General features: G+C 51.9%; 1 protein-coding gene across 1 annotated transcript; it reads right to left on the bottom strand.

The window, feature by feature from the left end:
- Positions 1–3,987: 3,987 nt before the first annotated feature.
- On the bottom strand, positions 3,988–10,632 carry LOC124021863 (2-hydroxyacylsphingosine 1-beta-galactosyltransferase-like). Its single transcript, XM_046336999.1, has 3 exons — positions 10,504–10,632; positions 5,108–5,327; positions 3,988–4,771 (listed from the first exon to the last, which is right to left on the bottom strand). Exons 1-3 carry the CDS (start codon positions 10,523–10,525, stop codon positions 4,381–4,383), a joined length of 633 nt encoding a protein of 210 aa, XP_046192955.1. The 5' UTR covers positions 10,526–10,632; the 3' UTR covers positions 3,988–4,380.
- Positions 10,633–11,268: the final 636 nt, after the last annotated feature.

Here is an 11,268-nt window from a genome sequence, read left to right as displayed (position 1 = left end):
TGAGGAGCCATTAGGGACAGTATAGAGGGAATGAGAGGCCATTAGGGACAGTATAGAGGGACTGAGGGTTTGGGGCCATTGGGGACAGTATAGAGGGAATGAGGAGCCATTAGGGACAGTATAGAGGGAACGAGGGGCCATTAGGGACAGTAGAGAGGGAATAAGGGGCCATTAGGGACAGTATAGAGGGAATAAGGGGCCATTAGGGACAGTATAGAGGGAATGAGGGTTTGGGGCCATTAGGGACAGTATAGAGGGAATGAGAGGCCATTAGGGACAGTATAGAGGGAATGAGGGGCCATTAGGGACAGTATAGAGGGAATGAGGGGCCATTAGGGACAGTATAGAGGGAATGAGGGGCCATTAGGGACAGTATAGAGGGAATGAGGGGCCATTAGGGACAGTATAGAGGGAATGAGGGGCAATTAGGGACAGTATAGAGGGAATGAGGGGCCATTAGGGACAGTATAGAGGGATTGAGGGTTTGGGGCCATTAGGGACAGTATAGAGGGAATGAGGGTTTGGGGCCGTTATGGACAGTCTAGAGGGAATGATGGAAGGAATAGGGGGCCATTAGGGACAGTATAGAGGGAATGAGGGAAGGAATAGGGGGCCATTAGGGACAGTATAGAGGGAATGAGGGAAGGAATAGGGGGCCATTAGGGACTGTAGAGAGGGAATAAGTGGCCATTAGGGACAGTATAGAGGGAATAAGGGGCCATTAGGGACAGTCTAGAGGGAATGAGGAGCCATTAGGGACAGTATAGAGGGACTGAGGGTTTGGGGCCATTGGGGACAGTATAGAGGGAATGAGGAGCCATTAGGGACAGTATAGAGGGAGCGAGGGGCCATTAGGGACAGTAGCGAGGGAATAGGGGCCATTAGGGACAGTATAGAGTGAATAAGGGGCCATTAGGGACAGTATAGAGGGAATGAGGGTTTGGGGCCATTAGGGACAGTATAGAGGGAATGAGAGGCCATTAGGGACAGTATAGAGGGAATGAGGGGCCATTAGGGACAGTATAGAGGCAATGAGGGGCCATTAGGGACAGTATAGAGGGAATGAGGGGCCATTAGGGACAGTATAGAGGGAATGAGGGTTTGGGGCCATTAGGGACAGTCTGGAGGGAATGAGGGGCCATTAGGGACAGTATAGAGGGAATAAGGGGCCATTAGGGACAGTCTAGAGGGAATGAGGAGCCATTAGGGACAGTATAGAGGGAATGAGAAGCCATTAGGGACAGTATAGAGGGACTGAGGGTTTGGGGCCATTGGGGACAGTATAGAGGGAATGAGGAGCCATTAGGGACAGTATAGAGGGAACGAGGGGCCATTAGGGACAGTAGAGAGGGAATAAGGGGCCATTAGGGACAGTATAGAGGGAATAAGGGGCCATTAGGGACAGTATAGAGGGAATGAGGGTTTGGGGCCATTAGGGACAGTATAGAGGGAATGAGAGGCCATTAGGGACAGTATAGAGGGAATGAGGGGCCATTAGGGACAGTATAGAGGGAATGAGGGGCCATTAGGGACAGTAGGGGCCATTAGGGACAGTATAGAGGGAATGAGGGGCCATTAGGGACAGTATAGAGGGAATGAGGGGCCATTAGGGACAGTATAGAGGGAATGAGGGGCCATTAGGGACAGTATAGAGGGAATGAGGGGCCATTAGGGACAGTATAGAGGGAATGAGGGTTTGGGGCCATTAGGGACAGTATAGAGGGAATGAGGGTTTGGGGCCATTATGGACAGTCTAGAGGGAATGATGGAAGGAATAGGGGGCCATTAGGGACAGTATAGAGGGAATGAGGGAAGGAATAGGGGGCCATTAGGGACAGTATAGAGGGAATGAGGGAAGGAATAGGGGGCCATTAGGGACTGTAGAGAGGGAATAAGGGGCCATTAGGGACAGTATAGAGGGAATAAGGGGCCATTAGGGACAGTCTAGAGGGAATGAGGAGCCATTAGGGACAGTATAGAGGGACTGAGGGTTTGGGGCCATTGGGGACAGTATAGAGGGAATGAGGAGCCATTAGGGACAGTATAGAGGGAACGAGGGGGCATTAGGGACAGTAGAGAGGGAATAAGGGGCCATTAGGGACAGTATAGAGGGAATAAGGGGCCATTAGGGACAGTATAGAGGGAATGAGGGTTTGGGGCCATTAGGGACAGTATAGAGGGAATGAGAGGCCATTAGGGACAGTATAGAGGGAATGAGGGGCCATTAGGGACAGTATAGAGGGAATGAGGGGCCATTAGGGACAGTATAGAGGGAATGAGGGGCCATTAGGGACAGTATAGAGGGAATGAGGGTTTGGGGCCATTAGGGACAGTCTGGAGGGAATGAGGGAAGGAATGGGGGCCATTAGGGACAGTATAGAGGGAATGAGGGTTTGGGGCCATTAGGGACAGTATAGAGGGAATGAGGGGCCATTAGGGACAGTATAGAGGGAATGAGGGAAGGAATAGGGGGCCATTAGGGACAGTATAGAGGGAATGAGGGTTTGGGGCCATTAGGGACAGTATAGAGGGAATGAGGGGCCATTAGGGACAGTATAGAGGGAATGAGAGGCCATTAGGGACAGTATAGAGGGAGTGAGGGTTTGGGGCCATTAGGGACAGTAGAGAGGGAATGAGGGGCCATTAGGGACAGTATAGAGGGAATGAGGGGCCATTAGGGACAGTATAGAGGGAATAAGGGGCCATTAGGGACAGTATAGAGGGAATGAGGGTTTGGGGCCATTAGGGACAGTATAGAGGGAATGAGGGGCCATTAGGGACAGTATAGAGGGAATGAGGGAAGGAATAGAGGGCCAATAGGGACAGTATAGAGGGAATGAGAGGCCATTAGGGACAGTATAGAGGGAATTAGGGTTTGGAGCCATTAGGGACAGTATAGAGGGAATAAGGGGCCATTAGGGACAGTATAGAGGGAATGAGGGGCCATTAGGGATAGTATAGAGGGAATGAGGGGCCATTAGGGACAGTATAGAGGGAATGAGGGGCCATTAGGGATAGTATAGAGGGAATGAGGGGCCATTAGGGACAGTATAGAGGGAATGAGGGGCCATTAGGGACAGTATAGAGGGAATGAGGGGCCATTAGGGACAGTATAGAGGGAATGAGGGGCCATTAGGGATATTATAGAGGGAATGAGGGGCCATTAGGGACAGTATAGCGGGAATGAGGGAAGGAATAGGGGGCCATTAGGGACAGTATAGAGGGAATGAGGGGCCATTAGGGACAGTAGAGAGGGAATGAGGGGCCATTAGGGACAGTATAGAGGGAATGAGGGTTTGGGGCCATTAGGGACAGTATAGAGGGAATGAGGGGCCATTAGGGACAGTATAGAGGGAATGAGGGGCCATTAGGGACAGTATAGAGGGAATGAGGGGCCATTAGGGACAGTATAGAGGGAATGAGGTTTTGGGGCCATTAGGGACAGTATAGAGGGAATGAGGGAAGCAGACAAACAGAGAGATATTATATCTAATTATACTGTATAACCCGAACCCTACTGTATATCTTACCAACATAACATCTGGTATCATTCCAACCCTGTTAGGATGTACTGTACACTGCAGTTTAACTGATTGATGAATGAAATAAAATAAATAAAATATAATCTGATTAAAGAATGGCTTAGCGTGTTGTTGTTATACATAATAAATACATGTTTATCCACAGTCGCTTGGTGAGCAGCGATTCTCCTTCAAAAACTCCTTCAGAAACACATAGTTTAACATGGTTGGTGTTGTTCACGGACCCTCTTCTTCCTCCTTCCATTCCAGAGATGAGATGAGAGAGGAGAGGAGGAGAGGAGGGAGGGGGAGAGAGAGGAGGAGAGGAGGGAGGGAGGGGGAGAGAGGAGGAGAGGAGAGAGGAGAGTAGAGGAGGTAGGGGGGAGAGAGGGAGGAGAGGAGGGAGGAGAGGGGAGGGGGAGGGAGGGGTGGGAGGGGGGAGGGGAGGAGAGGAGGGATTAGGGAAGGAGAGAGGAGAAGAGGAGGGAGGGGGAGAGAGGGGAGGAGAGGAGGGATGGGGGGGGGGCTTTTGGACTTTCCAGCTCCTTGGTGGTTGTTGTTGTTGTTGTTGTTTTGTAAGCATTGGTTGTTACCCTCTTCCCACGAAACGAACCACACACACACACACACACACACACACACACACACACACACACACACACACACACACACACACACACACACACACACACACACACACACACACACACACACACACACACACACACACATCTCATCCCTGCCTTTCTTCAGTCTCCCAGAACGAGGAGTGTTCTGTTCTCCCTTAAACCCTAAATCTCTACAGTAGAATCAGCTTCCTCTCCGACCTCTCCGACCTCTGACCCCAGACTCCGCCCCTTCACTTCATCTTCTTGTCGTTCTTCACTGACGCTCCGTTACGTTTGTGCTTCCCATTAGCGACCGCTCCGTTGCTATGGCAATGTCCGTTTGCCTTGTCGTCGCCGTCACCGTGGCTAACCTCTCCCCCCCGCTCCTGAACCTTTATCTTTGACCTTAGTAGCCCTGCTATCCGGTAAAACAGGTAGCCAATCAGGGCCAGCCCCGCCCCTACGACCAACACAACGTCCAATAGGAAGTACTGGTAGGTGGGGACAGTGTAGACAGAGGATCGTAAGTGGTTGGCGCCGTGGTGACGGAGGATGTAGTTTATCCAATAGACAGCTCTTGTTACCGGGTGACCTGGTTGGTCCTTATGGATGGAAGAGAGCACCTGGGCACGCTGACGATACCTAGAACACACACACACACACACACACACACACAACACACACACACACACACACACACACACACACACACACACACACACACACACACACACACACACACACAGTTAAAAACAGAGAGGTTGTGTGTGTTGAACTGAGTGTGGTGCAGTACCACACTGAGACACCAGATGGCAGTAGTGAGCCATAACTGAACTGAGTGTGTTGCAGTACCACACTGAGACACGAGATGGCAGTGGTGAGCCATAACTGAACTGAGTGTGGTGCAGTACCACACTGAGACACCAGATGACAGTAGTGAGCCATAACTGAACTGAGTGTGGTGCAGTGTTCATGTACTTGTTATTGTTGATAACAGTGGCCAGTGCCTGGTACAGCTCCTCCTCTGTCATACTCTTCCAGTGAACCATGATGCCCATCCCTTTAGCCTCCACCCGGGTCATAGTGTCGTAGTGGTCCCCAAACAGAGGTAGTCCCACTACAGGGACACCGTGGTACATCGCTTCATAGATACTGTTCAGACCACCGTGGGACAGGAACGCTACTGTTCTGGCATGGCCTAGAGAGACAAGAAGGAGAGAGAAGAGAGAGGGAGGAAAGAGAGAGAGAGAGAGAGATTAGAGAGAGAGAGAGAGAGAGAGAGAGAGAGAGAGAGAGAGAGAGAAAGAGAGAGAGAGAGAGACAAGGATGAGAGAGAGAGAGACAAGGATGAGAGAGGGAGGACCCTGGTCCTAACAGTGTTGTCTTATAGGACCCTGGTCCTAACAGTGTTGTCCTAGAGGACCCTGGTCCTAACAGTGTTGTCCTAGAGGACCCTGGTCCTAACAGTGTTGTGATATGGACCCTGGTCCTAACAGTGTTGTCCTAGAGGACCCTGGTCCTAACAGTGTTGTCCTAGAGGACCCTGGTCCTAACAGTGTTGTCCTATAGGACCCTGGTCCTAACAGTGTTGTCCTATAGGACCCTGGTCCTAACAGTGTTGTGATATGGACCCTGGTCCTAACAGTGTTGTGATATGGACCCTGGTCCTAACAGTGTTGTCCTAGAGGACCCTGGTCCTAACAGTGTTGTCCTAGAGGACCCTGGTCCTAACAGTGTTGTGATATGGACCCTGGTCCTAACAGTGTTGTCCTAGAGGACCCTGGTCCTAACAGTGTTGTCCTATAGGACCCTAGTCCTAACAGTGTTGTGATATGGACCCTGGTCCTAACAGTGTTGTCCTATAGGACCCTGGTCCTAACAGTGTTGTGATATGGACCCTGGTCCTAACAGTGTTGTCCTATAGGACCCTGGTCCTAACAGTGTTGTCCTATAGGTCCCTGGTCCTAACAGTGTTGTCCTATAGGACCCTGGTCCTAACAGTGTTGTGATATGGAACCTGGTCCTAACAGTGTTGTGATATGGACCCTGGTCCTAACAGTGTTGTGATATGGACCCTGGTCCTAACAGTGTTGTCCTATAGGACCCTGGTCCTAACAGTGTTGTGATATGGACCCTGGTCCTAACAGTGTTGTCCTAGAGGACCCTGGTCCTAACAGTGTTGTCCTAGAGGACCCTGGTCCTAACAGTATTGTCCTAGAGGACCCTGGTCCTAACAGTGTTGTCCTAGAGGACCCTGGTCCTAACAGTGTTGTGATATGGACCCTGGTCCTAACAGTGTTGTCCTAGAGGACCCTGGTCCTAACAGTGTTGTCCTAGAGGACCCTGGTCCTAACAGTGTTGTCCTATAGGACCCTGGTCCTAACAGTGTTGTCCTATAGGACCCTGGTCCTAACAGTGTTGTGATATGGACCCTGGTCCTAACAGTGTTGTGATATGGACCCTGGTCCTAACAGTGTTGTCCTAGAGGACCCTGGTCCTAACAGTGTTGTCCTAGAGGACCCTGGTCCTAACAGTGTTGTGTATGGACCCTGGTCCTAAGTAGTGTTGTCCTACCCTGGTCCTAACAGTGTTGTCCTATAGGACCCTAGTCCTAACAGTGTTGTGATATGGACCCTGGTCCTAACAGTGTTGTCCTATAGGACCCTGGTCCTAACAGTGTTGTGATATGGACCCTGGTCCTAACAGTGTTGTCCTATAGGACCCTGGTCCTAACAGTGTTGTCCTTAGTCCCTGGTCCTAACAGTGTTGTCCTATAGGACCCTGGTCCTAACAGTGTTGTGAATCAACCTGGTCCTAACAGTGTTGTGATATGGACCCTGGTCCTAACAGTGTTGTGATATGGACCCTGGTCCTAACAGTGTTGTCCTATAGGACCCTGGTCCTAACAGTGTTGTGATATGGACCCTGGTCCTAACAGTGTTGTCCTAGAGGACCCTGGTCCTAACAGTGTTGTCCTAGAGGACCCTGGTCCTAACAGTGTTGTCCTAGAGGACCCTGGTCCTAAAAGTGTTGTCCTAGAGGACCCTGGTCCTAACAGTGTTGTCCTAGAGGACCCTGGTCCTAAAAGTGTTGTCCTAGAGGACCCTGGTCCTAAAAGTGTTGTCCTAGAGGACCCTGGTCCTAACAGTGTTGTCCTAGAGGACCCTGGTCCTAACAGTGTTGTGATATGGACCCTGGTCCTAACAGTGTTGTCCTAGAGGACCCTGGTCCTAACAGTGTTGTCCTATAGGACCCTGGTCCTAACAGTGTTGTGATATGGACCCTGGTCCTAACAGTGTTGTCCTAGAGGACCCTGGTCCTAACAGTGTTGTCCTATAGGACCCTGGTCCTAACAGTGTTGTCCTATAGGACCCTGGTCCTAACAGTATTGTCCTATAGGACCCTGGTCCTAACAGTGTTGTCCTAGAGGACCCTGGTCCTAACAGTGTTGTCCTAGAGGACCCTGGTCCTAACAGTGTTGTGATATGGACCCTGGTCCTAACAGTGTTGTCCTAGAGGACCCTGGTCCTAACAGTGTTGTCCTAGAGGACCCTGGTCCTAACAGTGTTGTCCTATAGGACCCTGGTCCTAACAGTGTTGTCCTATAGGACCCTGGTCCTAACAGTGTTGTGATATGGACCCTGGTCCTAACAGTGTTGTGATATGGACCCTGGTCCTAACAGTGTTGTCCTAGAGGACCCTGGTCCTAACAGTGTTGTCCTAGAGGACCCTGGTCCTAACAGTGTTGTGATATGGACCCTGGTCCTAACAGTGTTGTCCTAGAGGACCCTGGTCCTAACAGTGTTGTCCTAGAGGACCCTAGTCCTAACAGTGTTGTGATATGGACCCTGGTCCTAACAGTGTTGTCCTATAGGACCCTGGTCCTAACAGTGTTGTGATAGGACCCTGGTCCTAACAGTGTTGTCCTATAGGACCCTGGTCCTAACAGTGTTGTCCTATAGGACCCTGGTCCTAACAGTGTTGTCCTACCCTGGTCCTAACAGTGTTGTCCTAGAGGACCCTGGTCCTAACAGTGTTGTCCTAGAGACCCTGGTCCTAGATATGGACCCTGGTCCTAACAGTGTTGTCCTAGAGGACCCTGGTCCTAACAGTGTTGTCCTAGAGGACCCTGGTCCTAACAGTATTGTCCTAGAGGACCCTGGTCCTAACAGTGTTGTCCTAGAGGACCCTGGTCCTAACAGTGTTGTGATATGGACCCTGGTCCTAACAGTGTTGTCCTAGAGGACCCTGGTCCTAACAGTGTTGTCCTAGAGGACCCTGGTCCTAACAGTGTTGTCCTATAGGACCCTGGTCCTAACAGTGTTGTCCTAGAGGACCCTGGTCCTAACAGTGTTGTCATAGAGGACCCTGGTCCTAACAGTGTTGTGATAGGACCCTGGTCCTAACAGTGTTGTCCTAGAGGACCCTGGTCCTAACAGTGTTGTCCTAGAGGACCCTGGTCCTAACAGTGTTGTGATATGGACCCTGTGTTGTCCTAGAGGACCCTGGTCCTAACAGTGTTGTCCTATAGGACCCTGTCCTAACAGTGTTGTGATATGGACCCTGGTCCTAACAGTGTTGTCCTATAGGACCCTGGTCCTAACAGTGTTGTGATATGGACCCTGGTCCTAACAGTGTTGTCCTAGAGGACCCTGGTCCTAACAGTGTTGTGATATGGACCCTGGTCCTAACAGTGTTGTCCTAGAGGACCCTGGTCCTAACAGTGTTGTCCTAGAGGACCCTGGTCCTAACAGTGTTGTCCTAGTGTTGTGAGGACCCTGGTCCTAACAGTGTTGTCCTATAGGACCCTGGTCCTAACAGTGTTGTGATATGGACCCTGGTCCTAACAGTGTTGTCCTAGAGGACCCTGGTCCTAACAGTGTTGTCCTAGAGGACCCTGGTCCTAACAGTGTTGTCCTAGAGGACCCTGGTCCTAACAGTGTTGTCCTAGAGGACCCTGGTCCTAACAGTGTTGTCCTAGAGGACCCTGGTCCTAAAGTGTTGTCCTAGAGGACCCTGGTCCTAACAGTGTTGTCCTAGAGGACCCTGGTCCTAACAGTGTCTGGTCCTAACAGTGTCCTGGTCCTAACAGTGTTGTCCTAGAGGACCCTGGTCCTAACAGTGTTGTCCTATACCCTGGACCCTGGTCCTAACAGTGTTGTCCTAGAGGACCCTGGTCCTAACAGTGTTGTCCTAGAGGACCCTGGTCCTAACAGTGTTGTCCCTGGTCCTAGTGTTGGACCCTGGTCCTAACAGTGTTGTCCTAGAGGACCCTGGTCCTAACAGTGTTGTCCTAGAGGACCCTGGTCCTAAAAGTGTTGTCCTAGAGGACCCTGGTCCTAACAGTGCTGTCCTAGAGGACCCTGGTCTATAGTAGTGCACCGTGTGGTAATAAGGTGTGACTGAGAGGAGCTACTTAGCAGCTAAACCACACAGCCCTCAGAGATACAGGTCAGCAACACACCCAGAGAGAAAGAGAGTGTGTGTGTGTGTGTGTGTGTGTGTGTGTGTGTGTGTGTGTGTGTGTGTGTGTGTGTGTGTGTGTGTGTGTGTGTGTGTGTGTGTGTGTGTGTGTGTGTGTGTGTGTGTGTGTGTGTGTGTGTGTGTGTGTGTGTGTGTGTGTGTGTGTGTGTGTGAATCATTGACTGTTAATGATATAATGAGTTATGTATTTCTCAGCTCAGGGTCATTCTCCTCTCCTCACCCCTCCCCTCCTTTCCCCTCCCCTCCCCTCCCCTCCTCACCCCTCCTCTCCCCCTCCTCTCCTCACCCCTCCCCTCCTCTCCCCTCCCCTCCTCTCCCCTCACCTCCTCACCCCTCCTCTCCCTCACCTCCTCACCCCTCCTCTCCCCTCCCCACCCCTCCCCTCCTCTCCTCACCCCTCCTCTCCTCACCCCTCCTCTCCCCTCACCTCCTCACCCCTCCTCTCCCCTCCTCTCCTCCTCTCCTCACCCCTCCCCTCCCCTCCTCCTCCCTCACCCCTCCTCTCCCCTCACCTCCTCACCCCCTCCTCTCCCCTCCTCTCCTCACCCCTCCTCTCCCCTCACCTCCTCACCCCTCCCCTCACCCCTCCTCACCTCTCCTCTCCCCTCCTCCCCCTCCCCTCCTCTCCTCTCCTCACCCCTCACCTCCTCACCGCTCCTCTCCCTCACCTCCTCACCCCTCCTCTCCCCTCCTCACCCCTCCTCACCCCTCCCCTCCTCTCCTCTCCTCTCCCCTCACCTCACCTCACCCCTCATCTCCCCTCATCTCCCCTCCTCTCCTCTCCTCACCCCTCCTCTCCCCTCCTCTCCTCACCCCTCCTCTCCCCTCACCTCTTCACCCCTCCTCTCCCCTCCTCTCCCTAATCCTAACCCTAACCCTCTGGTTCTTACCCAACAGGTCGTTTTGAGGCATCCAATCCACCAACTTGGTATTGTTGCCTAGGTTACTGGGCGGAACCCCCGAGAACCTACAGTCAGACAGGGAAAGACAGTAAAACAGGTTAGACTGACAGAGAGGTAGATGGTTAGAGTGATGCCATGCGGTTTGATCTCTTACCCTACTGCTGGTTTCACTGTTCTACCTGATAACACACCTGGTGTCCCAGGTCTAAATCAGGCCCTGATTAGAGGGGAAACACCCACCTGGTGTCCCAGGTCTAAATCAGTCCCTGATTAGAGGGGAATCACCCACCTGGTGTCCCAGGTCTAAATCAGTCCCTGATTAGAGGGGAATCACCCACCTGGTGTCCCAGGTCTAAATCAGTCCCTGATTAGAGGGGAATCACCCACCTGGTGTCCCAGGTCTAAACCAGACCCTCATTAGAGGGGAATCACCCACCTGGTGTCCCAGGTCTAAATCAGGCCCTGATTAGAGGGGAATCACCCACCTGGTGTCCCAGGTCTAAATCAGTCCCTGATTAGAGGGGAATCACCCACCTGGTGTCCCAGGTCTAAATCAGGCCCTGATTAGAGGGAAGAATGACTGGTGTCCCAGGTCTAAATCAGGCCCTGATTAGAGGGGAATCACCCACCTGGTGTCCCAGGTCTAAATCAGTCCCTGATTAGAGGGGAAGAATGACTGGTGACCCAGGTCTAAATCAGGCCCTGATTAGAGGGGAATCACCCACCTGGTGTCCCAGGTCTAAATCAGGCCCT

The sequence above is a fragment of the Oncorhynchus gorbuscha genome, unplaced genomic scaffold, assembly GCF_021184085.1.
Source record: "Oncorhynchus gorbuscha isolate QuinsamMale2020 ecotype Even-year unplaced genomic scaffold, OgorEven_v1.0 Un_scaffold_1236, whole genome shotgun sequence".
NCBI lineage: Eukaryota > Metazoa > Chordata > Actinopteri > Salmoniformes > Salmonidae > Oncorhynchus > Oncorhynchus gorbuscha.
Note: the sequence above shows the minus strand (reverse complement) of the source record. Positions and strands in the feature narration are given on the sequence as shown.